This window comes from Bemisia tabaci, chromosome 1 (genome assembly GCF_918797505.1).
Source record: "Bemisia tabaci chromosome 1, PGI_BMITA_v3".
NCBI classification, from domain to species: domain Eukaryota; kingdom Metazoa; phylum Arthropoda; class Insecta; order Hemiptera; family Aleyrodidae; genus Bemisia; species Bemisia tabaci.
The window spans coordinates 76,239,371-76,257,657 of NC_092793.1; the positions used below are offsets into that span (position 1 = coordinate 76,239,371).

The following is an 18,287-nucleotide window of genomic DNA, read 5'->3' on the forward strand; positions in this document are numbered from 1 at the left end:
TTACACTTAATCACGGGTGATTTGGCGGGGAAACCTAGGCCACGCCCATTTAATCACAGCCGGAGAATGAAAATTTGTTTTGATGACGTATTTCGTAAACTGTTTACGGATTTCGTCAACGCTTAACGAACGAAAATTTGCTTTTCCTCGTTGATTACTCCATCCAAAGAACACAGACAAAAGAAGGGAATAACACAAGAACGAGGCTGGTAACAAAAATTAAAGATAAACCCGATACGTTTGTGCAAATTTCTCCTGGGCATTGACCACAGTAAAGTACATAGTTACGCCCCGTCGGAGAAATTGCCCACCAGCGGACTGCAGGCAACTTTTTGCCCCGTTCGCGGACTGGCCACCCCCGTTGCTCAGCCCCCGAACTGTCCGATTTTCTTGTCCAGCCCATGAACTGGGCAGCCAGTCGCAGGACTGGCCGGTTAAAAGTCTGCAAATTACGCGATCGGTCATTAATTTTATAAATTCATCTGTACGCCAACCGACCGATGACCCTCTATGACCGATTTCTAACGAATATTGATTCTCGACGAAACTTAAAATTAACAAAACAATTTACAGGTTGTATGAAAGTAAATTTGACGATTTACATATTTTTTTATTTTTCTCAGGAATGTTTGTTAAAAATATACGAGTTGTTTTTTTAATTTTGCTTTATCTTCAGCATCTTTGATGCGTGTGTTGCATACTTAAAAATTGAAGGTGCCTCCACTGCCCTCACTTCTCCAATCTTATTAGGCATATTTCAAAAGTTGGAAATTAGAAAATCCAAGTAAGGCTGAATATTGTCAACCAATCAGAGTGTGGCACTTGTATACTAAAAGTATTGAGCGATGCCAGTGATTTTCTTACTTGGACACTCTGTTCAAGTGCTACAAGTAACAACTCCCGACTCCCGTGTATCTCTGAAAAGGCGAGGAAAGCAAGGGCGCCTTCAATTTTTGAGCATGCGACATGCACATCCGTGAAACACGATAAATGCATCAAGGCACAATAAGCAACTTGATACAAGACTATGCTAAAAAGATCAAAACTAAATACCCGACTCAAGGCGATTGAAGCCTGAGGGTTTCTGCGCATAACTTAAAAGTTCTCAAATAGTGTATTTATACTCAGTTGTTAATTGTCCTTTGTATCCCTTGATAAAACTAGGGGCCGGCTGATCTTAGCGCCGGCCGAGCCTTTAGATAGCAAGTCAGCCGAGGCTAAAAAAGTCATTATATTTTTTATGTATTGAAAATACTTTTACTATTTCATTCACGTATTGTGTGGAATTCTGTAATTTTTTTAACGTACAACCACTATAAGCGCGAGACATATTTTGAAATCAGTTTTTTGCGTCTTCATTTCATTGAGTTGATTTCGTACTTTACTTAAAAGGTAAAAAACTTATATTATTAATTATTAGATATATAATGATCAAGATTATGTTCATCTTATGCTGGAAACTGGTTCAAGTACGGTTGAATTCAAATTGGACGTATTTAGGTATGTCAGAAAGAACTAAGTAGATATAAATAAAATAATCACTTTAATGCGAAGGAACTTTGTAAGTACATACAGTTTGTGCGCTTCATGATCCCTTTTAAGCTATTAATACATCCCACTCTTGCAATTAGTTCAACAGCCATGCCTCGTATTTTTCATCACTTTAAGTTCGTGATAAATTGGAGTCCCACTTATTTTCATAGTTGATCTTGTTTGACACGTACGTACATGTCAATTTTCACTTAGGTACTGCAAGATGCAAGGCTTGACGAGAGCACTAGGTACTGCTTACTTTCCTGTCTCAGCTGGCAACTTGAAATCATATGTCAAGCTCTCTTTGAAGGTTGCTTACATTTAAATTTTGACTGTATTATGTTTTTTTCTCTCTTCCTGCGTCACTGAACTTTATTTTTTTATCGAATCGCTGAGTTTGGAGGAGGGAGAGCACAAAAATGACGCACTCAAGAATAATTTCGTCTTCAAAAATCAAAATCTTAATAACCTACAATAAATTGTTGAAGACAAAATTTAAGGTTATGTAGTGGCCTTGGAGACCATGAGTGAGCTGTGCAAGTTTGGTTTGTTTACCCTCATGGTTCAAGAAGGCATCACCTCTACTCATGGACAAACGATCCATCATCACATTCATATTGGATATTATCAATGTGAGTTATTGAATTCCTTCCTTTTCTGACCGTCATTTTGTGATCTTTCTTAAGATTCATAGGTCGATATGTATGGACAAATTTTGCAAGTTACTCGTTCGCGGTCAATCCAAATGCTACCTCATGGCTTAAATTTTATGTTGTTTGTCCTGAGCCACCACGAAAACTTGGCCTTATATCGAAGGCCTTTGAATTTGAAAAACGAGGAGTGCCATGAATTTGTGCTATTTTGTACCGCAAAAAATTCGCATCAAATTTTATATGAAAGAATAAGGCATATGCGCTTGATACAAAACTAATTTGAATCGAGACACGACATATAGAAATGGCACAGGTCCAAAAGCTCATGAGTCCTGGATTTCGTTGTGAATGACTCCAATGGCGTGACTCATGAGGTTTTTTTTTTTTTTTTTTTTTTTTTTTTTTTTTTTTTTTTTTTTTACTTGCGCCCTTTCCACTTTTCTTGATTCATTTACCTAAAATGTGCAACTTTTTTGTCGCGTAACACTAGGCTGAGAGTAACTTCTGCGTACCCATTGTTCTTGTTCCAGGGAAGAGTTTTCTAGTTCAAGGCGTTGAAGCTGTCACAAATGGGACATATTGGGCATTCGGAATCATCATACTTGGTTACTTATTCTATCTGATATTCGTGAGACAGGTAAATGAATCATCGGTCTGCATATCGTTAAAACTAAACTCAAACAACAGATTCATGTGACTAAGCGCTCAATAATTACTTTGAAGGCTTACTTTGTGTATAATAACAGTATTGATAGATCAAACCGCCGCACAGTGGATCGAGTCAATGGTAGAGGTCGGTCATGGGCGACGAAAAAAAGTCGGATTTTAAATATTTTTTCTAGGTTTTCTGGTAGTTAAGCTTCTAAAATGGTATCCATGGTTCAAGGGTCTTTGAACCCTTCCGCTTTGACATGCGGGTTGCCTAAACTGACATTGCACGTGGTATCAAATTTGCCGTCTGACAAGGTTTTATTTCGCTTTTGCATGAGTTCTGTGGCAGATAAATCAAAATTTCAATTAAACATGCTTATTCTCCTTCCCTTAAGGATTATTTTGGTATATCATTAATGTGCATTGGCATATTTTTAGGAGGACCAAAACCACCTCCAAAACTTGCGTTAAAAAAAACTCAAAAAAATGTTAAGATAGCTCGATAAAAAAATGTCCACAAGTGTCCGCAAAATCCTTTGTTGAGTTGCTTCCTGTACACTATCAGGAAAGATATTGTGTAATAATTAGCCGCTAATATCCGCTAATTTGCGAAAACAGTTCATTTGAATGATAGCAAGTCACGCCTGCTGGGAATCCGATCTTGCTCTAATGTCGTCAATAAAATCGTGCATCACACGATATCCTTCAATCTTGGTAAATTTTCTACTGATTACTGATTTTGGCTGATTTGTTAATATTTTTACGAGACATTAACCTCCTGTTAGTCTATGAAGCTAATTCGATCAGTGTTATACTGTGTGATGAAGTTTAAGGTGTATGTTTTGCGCATTGTATATTTCACGTGTTCCGTTTCTTGCAAAATTTCTTCAACATACCTAGGACTCTTCCATGAGCTCCATACAAATAAAAATCGGTTGTGGGTTGAAAAAGAAGAACTAGACATTTCTTCAAGAGACATTGGTCCTTCTCAGAGGTTCTTCAAGGGAAAATCCATTTATTCTCAAGAAAACATACATATAAACATTATTTCATTCAAAATTCGGAAATCTGTTAACTGCACGAAGTCTGGCCTTCTGAAGAGCTACTAAACTATGAAATTTTATTTTATTTATACTTTTGCGTGTCTTTCCCATTCAGGTCGTTGCTAATTTATCCGATACCAAGAATCCCTTCAAAAGGCTAGAAACACCACTCGAAGATCCGAACGTGTCTGCCGATTATGCAAACAGCACATCATCTTTTTTCACACCTGATTATGAGGCTACACCATTCACCGTTCCCTATGTTCCTTCTTTCACGCTCAGGTGAATAAATCCACCCAATAATGTGTTACAAAAGTAGTCTCTTTTAGCATGACATAAACAATAAAATTTTAGTTTTCTCGGCATATAAACATAAAACGCACACAAAAATTAGAAACGACCATACGCAAAACAAGATATTGTAGAGAAACTAAAAATGTTCTGTGAAATGGGTCCCTGGTTCGAATTCATGGTTGCTCCTTGAACAACTTTTCACTCTTGATGAAAATCATCAAGAGGACAATTTTTGCGAGTGAAATTCATCATTATGTGTTTGCAAATGGAATCCTGTAAGGAGGGGATTAAAATGTTTTATCGCTTCGAAAAATACGAAATATAGAAGAATAATACATTTCGGGGTTTGCGAATTATGAATTAGGCCACTCGAAAAACGTAGACCTTCTTGCTTACTAGTTTAGTACTTTCCAGAATGGTAATCATTAAGTAGAATTCCTTTGAACGATCCATTTAAAAAGCAAAACTGCTTGGTTTTACGCAAGATTTGATCCAGGATTTTTGATCCTGGCGGAGCTCCACGATGGCTGTTTCATATATGGACGTATTTATGCTAAAAGAGACCAGAGATGGGTAGGAAAGAAGGGGTGTGCTCGTTAGTTGAGGGCCGTAAGAATGAATGGGAATTTTAGGGCATCAGTGACGTCAGCATCGACGCCCGCGGATCTCTTTAACCCATGAGCCCTGCCCACGGCTCATGAGTTGGCATTTGTTGGCCCTCAGCTCCTTTTGATTGAATGTATAATCCCACTTTTCCATTTTGACAAAAGGAATCACGCTCACTTTAACATTGTTTCTGACACTGGAAAAAAACACATTGGATCTAGAGTCCAGACTCTTAAAAACATCGACAAGAAAAAATACTCTTGATTCAATCGGATTTTTTCTTAAATCGAGAACCAAGCCTCTTAATTTGAGCGGATTTCTTTTTGATTTAAGCTTAAATCTGATTGAATCAAGAGTATTTTTTCTTGTCAATGTTTTCAAGAGTCTGGGCTCTAGATCCAATGTGTTTTTCTTTCCAGTGAATCCAGCTGTAACGGGCAAACCCCATCTTTCCCACCCTTTTAGCACAAGGTTCCATTGGACTGCATTTTGCATTTTGAGCTCTGCAATTTCTGCCTCAGTTTATAAACCACCATACCAAACGTATTTAACATTAGTTTTCCTATGCTTGTAAGTGTCTTTACCGATTTGCCAGATATTGTAGTTCCGCACTGCTAAATTCAGTCCAATTGTTTCCTTCTCAATTTTCGCAGCGCGGAGGATGCGAAGCTCATGCGACCCTCTTTACGGCAAGTTTGGTCGTTCGCCCGCGAGCCAACGAGGGGGCCGAGCGCTCTGGAGATCCTCAAAGCGGAGATCCAGGAGTCGCGGAGACTGCGCCACCAACTGGAGAGCGACCTCGAGAAGATCCTGCAGGAGAACGAAGGACTCGCCACGGACAGGTCTGATTGGGCCGATCACCTCCTCCAATTCAAAGTCAACAGGACAACGCTCGCGGAGAGGCTCACCGCCAGCAAAAACAGGTAACACTGCAGTGGCGTGGCGTGAATTGCGATATATCGATTGTTATGCCTTTTAAACCTATGGTAAAGAATCGATTACCAAGGTGTTCGCTGCGAACACCCTGTTTATCGATCCTTTTCCATAGGTTTATATGGCATAACAATCGATATATCGCAATTCACGCCACGCCACTGTAACACTGTCTTCCACGGGACGGGATTTGCCCCAGGGAAAAATCTCACTTGCAAAGTTGGGGGAAAATACTGAGCTAGACAATACTAATCATAGTATCAAGCAGAGCCCTTGTGGGATCTTAGGAGCGATTCAGAGAGAAGGAGAGGAAATGTCAACGTCGCAAACGGAGATACGTGGTTTTACACTTTGGCCGTCGACACGTACAGCGAAACATAGTCACACCAGAGCGTATCCACGCTAAAAGGAACTATGTGTATAGAGTTTGTGTGCAGCATAGTTCCTTTTAGCAGAAATGAGGCTTGGTGTGTAGAAAAGGCATTTCATGGTTGCAATGCTTCGGAATCTCCAGTGCTAATTTTTATTTTAGGGAGGAAACCATTGGTGAATTTTCTGAACTGTGCGTTTCCAGCACTGTAAAAATAAAAAGAGTTTTCATTAAAAGTTACAACAAATTGCATACCTTTGCTTTCATCATAATGGATGAAACGTTACCGGAGATTTTGAGAGAATGCAACCAAGAAATGTCCTTTCTGCACCTAGCGATTCTAATACGTCCATCAGTACTGCCGTGCTAAGAAAAAATGCCGTATGAGCTTTCAGATGTTGCCATATTTCTTTCAATAAAAAGTCAAGTTTACCGGGAAAATTGTGAATATTTTTTTTCAAATTTTTCAGGAAATTTTCCTCGCGATTAAATCTTAAATATCCCTATACAAAACTTTTTTCACAAATAGATGTTTTATTCGAGGAAATTTGGCAACTCTCGAATGTTCATACGACGTTCTTTCTTAGCATGGCAGAGTAGTCATCATTCATTGAGAAAATGACTCTTTGAAAATATATCAGCGGGCCGATTATTGAAACTGATAGACAAAGCTATAGACAAAGACGACAAAAGGGATTTGGAGGGATCCTATTGGTGGAAGAGGGTGGTGGCAATGGACATAGGAGGTAGGTAATGGACTAACCAACGGCAACCCACTAAAGACCCGACAGTTGACAGTTGACTAAAGACCCAACCATGTCAACCAATAGGATCGCTCTATATTCCCTAAGTCTTCTTCGTCTATCGGTTTGTCTATCAGTTTCAATAATCGCCCCCGGATTTTCTAGGCTGACGGCATCATCAATCGCGGACCACAAAATTTTGGAGCACCGCCTCGCCGCATCCAAAACCGAAATCCAGGAGCTGCAACTACAAATCGACGAGCTGAAAAGCGAGAAGCAGTCGGCCATCGAGATGGTCAGCAAGATCCTCTTCCGACCGAACTCTCCCGGCCATCGCCTCATGCTCGGCCAGCACGGGTACCACCCTTCCGGAAATTACCGCAACTTCGCCGACGATGACTTCCGCAACTCCCACCCCGGCGCAGGTGCGCCCAAGTCCTCCATCTACTTGGGCTCAACGTCATGCGTCAACTTCACAATTTCCAACATCACTGAGCCCCCGCACGAGAACTGCTCTGGTCAGTTCTGTAGGAGCTCGAAAGTTCCGGAGAACGGCATGTCTCCGGATCCGCCTCGGAATATCGATCCGGTTGGAGTGTATGGTCCGAATCATACTTGGAGACCACATCCGAATCTACTCCGGAAGAACTCGGATGGTCCCGAAATCTGCGTCTCTCCGAATCCGCTCCGGAACCGTGTGAACTTGAAAGTTGCAGAAAGCGACATTTCTTTGGATCCGCACGCGAATGGTGCTGCTTGTCGTCCGGATCCTGTCGGTAGCTGTTCTAGCCGGAGGCAGCTTGGATATGGAACCATCAGACCGCAGATTTACACCGGAACAACTCAATCCTTGAGAATAATCCGGATTTGTACCGGAGCGTCGAAAATATAAATGTTATCGTTAACTCTTCCGGGAACTCAATAGAAGTTGGAGGAGCTGATACGGCGCGGAAACAGCTATTGAGTATAGTGGATCCATCAATGTCGTTTGGGGTGGAGAGCAGTGCCTTGGGCTCAAGTTTTTGTGCAGAGTTCTGCTGCAGTGAGAGCATCGTCACACATTCTTCGAGCTCTGAGGAGCCTGATCGTCCGACTGGAGAGGGATCTGTCCAAGGTACGATGTTATTCCTACATGGGTCAGCGGGCTAATATTTTTTTTCTTTCTTTTTTATTTATTTATTTATTTATTAGATACATGGGGGGCCACAGAATATATACGTATCAATCCTATTAATCCTAACGTAAGGGCTAATAATTGAAATTGATAGACCAAGTCATAAACAAAGAATACAGAGAGAAAATGGAGTGATGGCGACAAATGGAGACAAAAGGGATTTGGAGGGATCCTTTTAGTGGAAGCGGGCGATTGCAAGGGACAAAAGAGGCGAGTAATATAGACTAACAACTAACGGCAACCCACGAAGGACCCAATGGTTAGTTCATTCATTCCCATTTGTATATAAAAACCACCCGCACTGAAAAAAAATTCTCGGCGTTTTTACCAAGGTCCGTTGGTACCTTTACCATCTCACTTTTTTACCAATTATTGGTAATTTTACCAAGACAGACTGGTAAGCTACCTTAAAACCGGTATTTTTACTGTTTTTTCTGGTAAGAATACCACTTTTATTGGTAATCAATTCCCGGTAACTTTGCCATTTTATCTCGGTAATTCCACCACAGTCGATAAAAGATATTGGCGTTTTTACCAAGATCCGGTAAAATTACCGAGAAAGTTCAATAATTTTACCGAGATTTCTCGGTAAAATTACCAATTCCATAAACGGTAATTTTACCAAGAAAAAACTGGGATCAAATAGAATCCTGAATTCTTGGTAATTTTACCCTTTTCTTAGTAAATACACTGAGATTTTTTTTTCAGTGCGTTTGGCCCAATAGGATGGCTCCATTTTCCTGTCGTCTTTATTTGTAGTTTCTTTACGTGGAGTCATGAGGTCGAAGCACAAAATGTCTCGTCAGTATCAAATTATGTCTCAGTCGTGGTATACGTTTTATAAGGGGGGAACAAAAACAAAACAAAAAAGGTGCATTTTTAGAATCGATTATATTTCATAAATTTAAATAGCGAACAGTTTTGCCAACTTGCAAGAATCGCCGCGTTTCCTCGAGAGTATTAGTAAAAAAAAACCCACAATGAGTCAAAATAATTTTCGATGAATATCGAAAATCGCCTGATTTCAACTTTTATATTTAATTTTCTTGATAACCCGATTGATTTCCAGTTGATGTACGAGAAACAAAAGCAGACACTCAACTCGAAAACCATCCTCGGGAGCAAGAGGGAAATGATCCATCTTCAGAGGTCATTGGGGACGGTGTGACCCCTGAGAGACCCCGTACTTGCTCCGGTCCTGTCACAGGATCTCCTCTGTTTCAGCAATTTCTCACGAGCTACGTCAAGAATGCTCCACCAGAATAAAACATGGCCGGCCCAGTTACCTTCATGCCATTTCTATTGGCAATACTTCAACATCCGCCACCTGTTCACGAGTTTTCTAGTCACTGTGTAGTAAAAAAAACTAAGCCAAAATCGATTGTTTTTATTTTATTTCTTTTTCCTGCATGTTATCACTTTATGATCCATTCCGGGAAGAATCAAAATGCAGGGATCACTTCAGAGACTTTAACACAAGGGAAGAAAAGTAGGCACGCCGACAATCGTAAGTTCCTTAACGCATGGAGACATTATTATTTAAAAATTTGATTATGCTGAACCACACGAGGGATCACCAAGATAGCAAAATGCAGGAGTCACCTCAGAGACTTTAACGCAAGGGAAGAAAAGTAGGCACGCCGACAATCGTAAGTTCCTTAACGCATGGAGACATTATTATTTAAAACTTTGATTATGCTGAACCACACGAGGGATCACCAAGATAGCAAAATGCAGGAGTCACTTCAGAGACTTTAACGCAAGGGCAGAAAAGTTAGCGCACCGACAAACGCGGGTTGCTCAACGCATCATGGAGACCACATTAATATTTGCTCATCGTACTGAATCACACCAGAGATTCTTAGATCATGGTACACATTTCGTCACCTACCGGCCAAAGTATCACCAGCGCCATGCGACGTTAAAAAATTCCCGCCGCCATTTTATTTTTTTACCGAAAAAATTGTTCAACGAAGCTGTTCGGAGATTTCACTGAATTTTCCGTGTGCTGCCGACAAAATTCAGTGAAATTTTCAAACATATTCAACCAGCGATTTCTCAGTAAAAAAATAAAATGGCGGGGAAAATTTTTAAACGTCGTATGGCGCTTGTGATACCTCGACCGGATGGTTACGATTTCCTTCTTGCCCGTAACATCGATCGAGGGAAACATGATTTGCAATGAGTGCAACTCGTTACAGCTGCAAATGTGGCAACTCTGCGACAGAAAAAAGATTGTAAATATTTTTTAAAAGAAAACTTTGCTAAGCATGTAAAATTACGCCAGACAGTGTATCCGTAAACAAAGATACTTGACGGTAAGATTTTATGCTTTGCGTGTAACTTCGATCGGCGGAAAATACGATTCGCAATGAGCGCGACTTGTCATGGCTGCGAATGCGGCAAAGTTGCGAGGTGGAGGCGAGAGGAAAACTTTTTAGGGTGAACTGTGCTAATTACGTGAAAACACCCAAAAAGTTGTGTCCATGGACAAATTTTCAGATCTTTGGCGGCAGGTCTTCGTGCCTCCGGTGCCACTTCGATCAGCGAAAAACGCGATTTGCAATGAGTATACACCTGATTATACAGTTAATGGCTTCATTGAAAAATAAAAAGGAGTCTTCGGCAAATTTTTCGGAGGAAAACTGTGCAAACTACGTGAAACTTTGATAAAAGTTGTGCATTTAGACAAATTTTCAGACTTTTAGCCGCACGCGTTCATTCCTTGCGGGCTCTGTCTAGTCGCCCCAAAAAGCAATTTCATCTCAAGTCGATAGTCGGAATCTGTAGAAATCAGAATCATTCTTTGGACTTTTTCATGGGCTTAAAACACATCGGAAAGAATGCGCTGGGCAGTAATCGTTTTCTCAATAAGCAAAAACGATTGAGAAAATCAACTTTTTCCGAAAGCTTCCAATTTCCTGCAGCAAATTCAATTCTTAAACATTATAATTAATTTCGGAACCTCAAAAAGTGCTCCAATTGCGAAAAAAACTGGAGAAAACTTTACATCAGAGTCCGATCCGGCAGGGTTCATTCATTCCAGCAGTTAATCAAAATATCAACGCGCTTTAACCCTTTTGACACCAAACGAGACGAAGCAACCAAGGAAAGGATGCTGGAGCTGCCCAAAATTCTGGGAAAAGACTCAATTTGTACGGAATTAAAGTATTTTCCCCAGCCGTTACGCATGTGTTCCTATCAAGAAAAACTACAAGGTAAAATTGACGAAAAAATTGTAAAAGGGGAGACAAAAATGAAATATAAATGCTCAATGCGGAACCTCAGAAAATTAAAAACTCTAGATGCAATTTGAACGAATGTTCATCAATTTACCCTTAAAAATATCCTCTCTAGCCGCAAACGATTCCGAGGAAATTTTTTTTCTCGGCCCACCCTATTGTCCATGCACATCAATTGGTCTTTTCAAATCACCCAATAGCCAAGTGTTCTACTTTCTTAAAAATAAAAAAAAGACGAAGCACAGCTGAAAATCCATGACACGGCGGGAAGTCCTAGTGGGTGGGTGTCCCTCTGTCCTTTCGGGGCGCCTCGCTGTCTGCTGTGTCCTCGACGAAGCGTGACCCGGGGATTTTTCGGAGGTTTTCTCCTCTTTATCTTCCTCCCAGGGCAGGTGGCCGCGTGGCAGTCACGCCTCATTCATTCCCTCTTTACTCAATCCTCATTCATTAGCTCCTCCATTCATGGATCGACTCTTTTAACCGCTCATCGGGCGATCGGACCGCCAACTTCCCGATGCGCCGGAAACTCATGGACCCTGGCTCCCCCTTCAACGCGCGATCCCAGGGCTCACCAGTTTCCTGAGCTTGGGATCGTGGCGCGAGACCCACCACCGCGCGGCTCGGTTTTGTGAATGAATGAACTCTTACTACGCCCCCCCCCCCTCTTCCTGCCGACCGTTGCTCTTTATCAATTATCAATCGGCTCCCGCGTTTTTTGAGGCGGTAACTCCATTATCACATGAGCCCTGGAGAGCGTGGAGTGGTATGTACCGCAGGGTGTACGTTCAACGCGTAGTGACGACCTTCTGCGGGCGCATAGGTGAATCGGGTACCTGCTTTCCATATTCTCTCGTGCGAACATCCAGGCTTTCAGGTGCGTATTGTTTAATCCTCTTCCCCTCCCCCTCATCCTTCCTTTGGTTGCTTCGACTCGTTTGGCGCCAAAAAGGCTAAAGCGCGTCGATATTTTGATGAACTGCTGGAATGAATGAACCCTGGCGGATCCGGACTCTGTGAAGGGCGATGAGGCAGTGTTGCCGACTCCCATACTGCCGTGCTTAGGAAGAACGCCGTATGAACCTTTAGGCGTTGCCAAATTTCCTTAGGTAAATTAAGAATTTTCGCGAAAAGTTGTAAATATTTTTCTTCCAATTTTTCAGATAATTTTGTTCGCATTTTTACCTAAAATTCTTGAACAATTTCTCGGAAAAATATTCATAACTCCCCTCAAAAATAAATATATTTTCGAAGGAAATTTGGCAACTCTCGGATGTTCATACGGCGTTCTTCCCTAGCACGGCAGCATAGTCCTACCCAGCTTGAGGAACGAAAAAAAATTCGGCTGCATGTAGTTTAAAAATCACCACTATCACTATTTTCACTATTTCTATTTTTTTCTGTACTATAATCAGCTCTCTTCACCCCTAATTTTTCATGTTTAGTTCGAGTCCGTTCTGCCGTACTACTTGGGCGATTTCCGGTTTTTTTTTAAAATTGTGGTTTTTCTATTAATTTAAGTTACTCCTGGCCTAACTAATTGACGTAATAAGACCGTATTGTTTCAAAATGTACAGGATGATTTTAACAGTTTGATCTTCCGTGTTAAGCATTTTTAATAGTGAACCAACCGGCCCCCCTCAAAATTCGCCCACTTTCTGCCTTTGCCTCATGCTTTTCTATTTTTTTTCTGAGAGCATACTGATTCTTTCCCGATCAACATTTAAGGATGATCCTCAAGGCTCCTTCGTAAACCTCGTTTAAAGTGATTAATGTTCCGAAATGAATGGTCTCCCGATGGTTGTATTTTTGTGGCGCTACATGAGTGTGCCAGTGTGGCTGTACCTAGAAGGTTGTGATGTGGATATGCACCGGAAGTGAAGTCACTTGATTTAGACCATTCACTGGACCACCTTGGGCTTCATTCACGGGTCTGAAGAGGCCAATCTCATTTCTTCTCCTGGCCCTTCATCCTTGCAGGCAACGCATCATAATGATCGAGCATCCCTTTCAATCGATGGTCATGTTCGTCAGTTGGCACCATTTCCCTCGATTTTCTTCCGCTTGAATCCATTGTAACTTATCAACTCTCGATGAGACCTGTCTTGATACATATTAATTGTTCTAGGCACACTCAAATATATGGAACTGAATGTTGCTAAGAGACTCACTCAGCGCAAATTATTTATTGAACAATATTATTGTGAGGGTTAATGCGACTATTGTACGAATATGTCCAAAGAGCTCCACACCAAATAGCTCTACACAGCTGTATTTCACACAGCGTGAAAAAATGGTAAATTCTACCAGTCTTCAAGACGATTCTGCCAGAGGAATGATTACCCGTACCAGTATATAGTAACCTTTACCTTTTTTCTGGCAGAATTGACTCTGAATTGACGCTGTGTGAAATACAGCGTGAAGGAATGGTAAATTCTACCCATCTTTTTTTCAGTGCATCGTTGATATCATTTCAGGTACACAGTAAAAAAGGTTATTGTTTGTGGTCACTGTTGGGTACTTTCAGTTACTTTTTTTCGGTCAAATCAATCGGACGGGCTCGTTTGATCGACCAAATGTATGGTTAAGTTGACAGGAACCGTAGGTTACTCTGAGACATCTAGGAATGTAAGAAGTGTCCTGTTGAACTAATGTACTCTAGTTTCTCTGTCACTCAGAGTTCACGACGAGCAAATGGCGAGCGCGTTGGAGTATGCCCAATGTATCACCAATGCGATCCAGATTCAACCCTGGCGGCCCGCACATGCATAATTCTTGACGAAGTTGTAAATTTGCAACGCAATGGTTTGGTTGATGCAATCAAAAGTTTTGGTTGATGCATCAAGTTTTGGTCCATGCAACCCAAAGAAAAACCAACCGAATTTTAACCGCACGATTAAACACTTTATCAACGGTGCAAGTCGGCAATCACACAACTCGTTTGCGGTGTCTGAAAATCTCCGCAACTATGTTATTTTTTTAAAGGAGAACAAATGGACATGATTCCTTGAAGTTTTTGCAGAATTTTTTTCGCACATAGAAGAAAAATCACGGCAGTTTTAAAGAATTACCGTTGAGTAGTTTTTCGTTTAAAAAATAAAGTATGACAGGAAGTCTGCGACGTCGCAAACCGAGTTATGTGATTGCCGACTTTCACCGTCGTTATGTTTTACTTTCCATACTAGCACAACATGTCGGTTACCATGTCTTGCGGGTAGAGTTTACACTTGCATACTGATTGCTCCTTTACAGTGCGAAGAATGCTTTGTTGGCTAGATGAGATTCAACCTGATTTTAGACTGCAAAAATATCAAGCATGGGAGAAAAGGAAGTGAAATTTATTATTTTTTGTAGTAGAAGTTATATCGTTCTCTCTGCTCTCCTTTTTTTAGTCAGCAAATGCCTCTGGTCCATTATCCAAAATTTCGAATCATGAAACAAGTGCATGGACATTTAGATGTCTTTGTGTTAAAATGAGCTATGTGAAAATGAGTTGAACGAAAAAAAAACTATGTGCATAGGATTTGCATGTACTCGTATCATGGTTGTTTCTTTCAATCGTATTCATTTTTACATGATTCTCCTCAGCATAAATATGTCCATTTGACAACCAGGCGCCTTTAAACAACTTGTTGCCTCACCGCTCTACCTTTGATGAGAAAATGACACGCCTACTTCGCGTTCCTCTTGTCAATCCACGGCACGATTCAATAATTTTTTTCCTCTCTTTTTTTACCGCCTCGCTCCAACTGTCTCTTTAAGACACTACAAAGCCTCATCGTCGATTCAACAGTTTAACGGTCAAATTCTAAGATTTCAGAGCTCAACGGCTTCTTTTATCCGGTTCCGTTCGTCACACTGAGGTACCTGATATCATGGACACACATTTGAAACCTCCTATCAGCTCGGAGAAATCCATAGCGGATACGTGTATTATGCAAGAAGCCAAAAGGAGTTGGTCTCTTTCCGGCCATGGCGATTCTTAAAAATGGGAAACTCTTGCGTTTTATCCATTTAAATTCATATACAGAATCTATATTTATTGATGCGGGTTGCCTTAGGTAGAATCGATAGTCTATATCATCTTAGTCTAGAATACAAAATCTTAAGATTAACGCGTAACGCATAACGCCCGAGGGGTGAAGCTCTCCGTGGTAGGGGTGGGGGGCGTCCCCTAGTCATTGATGGCGGACTTAAAGGGGGGGGGGGAGTTGGTACGGAATCATCTTCCATAATGGAGGCCTAATCATAGCTGGGATTAAAACATTATGAATAGGGATTATTAAAATAACGTACATGATACACGTAAACGGCTTTGAGGAAAAGTGCATGCAGCACAGAGACACATTTTTCCAGGAGAGTGCATTACATCAAATTAAGTCGGAAAAATTCAGATAATCGTTTGGTAGGAAACATTAATTAATTAATCAATCGGAATACAGAGTCCGTGGTTCCTCGTGGGTCAGGAGCCCTGACTAATTTTTAAAAATATTCAACCGTAAGACTTGTTGTACAAAAAGCACGAAAAACATCGCGACGACTTTCAATCCATCATTTATCAAGGATATTTTTGCATCAGAGAAAACGTAAAACACGTCTTAAATCTGACTTCAGCTCATCGTCAGTTTGCCTTTAGTTTTCCTCGTAGGCAACACAAGCTCCCACGTGGCCGCATAGAGGTATCACTCTCAGGTATCAATCTTTCGAAGAGGAAGCAGGAATAATTCACCAAGCGTGGCGTGGAGCAGTGACTTGACCCCACTGTCTATTTGCCTTCAATTTTCAAGGTAGGCAACCCGAGCTCCCACGTGGCCGAATAGAGGTATCACTCTCAGGTATCAATCTTTCGAAGAGGAAGCAGGAATAATTCACCAAGCGTGGCGTGGAGCAGTGACTTGACCCCACTGTCTATTTGCCTTCAATTTTCAAGGTAGGCAACCCGAGCTCCCACGTGGTCGAATAGTGGTATCACTCTCAGATGTAACGATTACTCGAGGAAAGAAGCAGGAATCTTTCTCTAAGCCTGACATACAGCGCTGAAATACCCTCGTATTTTTTCAATTTTTGCGAGATATATCGGTGCTTACCACTTTGAAATCGCAGTTTGGGGAAAAGGTGTATTCCAAAATTGCTGTATTCGTGTATCGAGGCATTGGTAGGACCAAGAAACAAATGATATCGTAAAAATATGAATGGTTGATTTGAACAAATCATGAAAACTGATTTTGACAGGGGTGACTAATTTTCTCTCGATTGGACTTGGGCTGCTTGTGCAAGTGATAATTTACCCACAATCAGAATAATTTTCACAGAGCCAATGCTTTTGTCATAGGTATTTATGAATCTTAAGATAATTCATTTGTTCTGTTATCACAATCACTGTAATTAAGAGTATTATTAAATTAATTTCAGATGAAATTAATTGTGGAACTGTTCGAATTATTCCAATAAAAGCGTAAGCTTCTTCCTGCTCTATTTGTCACATTTTTTTAGTCATTTTGCAGAGAACTACAACTTCTAGCTCATCCATAGAAGCACTTATCTGCACGAGGAAGCTAATAACAAATCTTCTGTGTTTCTGAAAGGAGACAGAAATCGTAGTTCTTTATTGGAAAATGTGGCCCAATTAAGTCCTTTGATGAATTGGATTTTGCAATAAGGAACTACAACTTCAGGCTCATCCACAAAAGCACCTATTTACATGAGGAAACTTTTGACATATATGCTGTTTCTCGCATGAGCCAGAAAATATTGTTCCAAATTACAGAGCGCAGTCTAATTATCGATTAGTCAGTCGACCTGTAAATTTCGATGAATCGAAGCCATCGATTGCCAAAACTGGACGGAATACTGATTAGGACTAATCGACCAGTAAGATAATCGAACGACACAGTTTGTTTAAACATCGACCAATTGAGATTTTCCAAACACGATTTGATGAAATCCGAGCCGAGAAGGGCTCCAGTGGCGCGCGCCAAACGAGATGAGAGAGAGAGCATAGGAACACTTTCCATTTTTTTACACAGCCGAGGAAGAAGTGCGCCCAGGCCCACCCGCCTCAAAGGACCGGAAATTCATTCATTCGGCGAGTGGGGCCCCATTCCCGAAGGAATTAAATTTCCCAAGGTCGCGCGCCAATGAAAACTAACCTGCAGCATTACCCCGGTTCCGATTTCTCAACTCTCCTCTCAGGATCCTCAATCCACATCCTCCCTCAGATAACGGCCTTTAACGGCGATCCCTCGCAGTGGCGTAGACCCGGGGGGGGGGGGGGGGAGTCTAGTGGGCTGATCATTGAAATTTATAGACAAAGTTATAGACGAAGAGGATATACGGAATATGGAGCAATCTTATTGGTTGAAATGGGTGGCTCCTATAGACTAGGGGAGAATTTGATGGACTGACTATAGGGTTTCTTGTGGTTTGCCGTTAATTAGTCTATTACCCATACCTCTTTTGTCCATTGCAACCAACCGATTTCACCAATAGAATCTCTCCATATACCTTTTGTCTTCTTTGTCTATAGCTTTGTCTATCAATTTCAATAATCGACCCCCTCCTCAGCCTCGTTAATTGAACCTTCTTTTTTTTTACTTCCGCAAGGCAGACATAAAATATTATTAGGGTAGGGGCATACGCAAAATAATGTATACCTTCCCCAAAGAATTCCCAGCAACGCGACTGATCCCTCGGCGCAGCGTGTGCTGATTGGTCTCGTGGGAAATCTAAGAGTCGCATGCATAGTCGTCCCCCAAATAGCTCATATTCTGGGAGTGGGGAGGCTCGTTAAAAAATCCTTCCAAATCGTTCAAATCCAACGATCAGTTGAAGGGACCAGATCATTCAACTTTGTGCGATCTGACGAAAAACCCGTTCAAATTTGAACGATCTGGATCGTTCATTTTTCAACGATCTTGAATGACCCATTTTTCTCGAGCCCTGACGTCTCATTTCTTTTTCCCGATCAAAAACCCCCTTCAAATTGGACAGGCGGCAAATTCATATCCGTCCGGTTACATGGATCTTCGTCAGCTCCTGGTTTTGACAC

General features: G+C 41.2%; 1 protein-coding gene across 1 annotated transcript; it reads left to right on the forward strand.

The window, feature by feature from the left end:
* Nucleotides 1-1,561: 1,561 nt before the first annotated feature.
* LOC109036387 (uncharacterized) lies at nt 1,562-9,381 on the forward strand. Its single transcript, XM_019050576.2, has 6 exons — nt 1,562-2,165; nt 2,717-2,823; nt 3,996-4,162; nt 5,434-5,703; nt 6,992-7,940; nt 9,070-9,381. Exons 1-5 carry the CDS (start codon nt 2,057-2,059, stop codon nt 7,716-7,718), a joined length of 1,380 nt encoding a protein of 459 aa, XP_018906121.2. The 5' UTR covers nt 1,562-2,056; the 3' UTR covers nt 7,719-7,940; nt 9,070-9,381.
* The last annotated feature ends 8,906 nt before the right edge of the window (nt 9,382-18,287 follow it).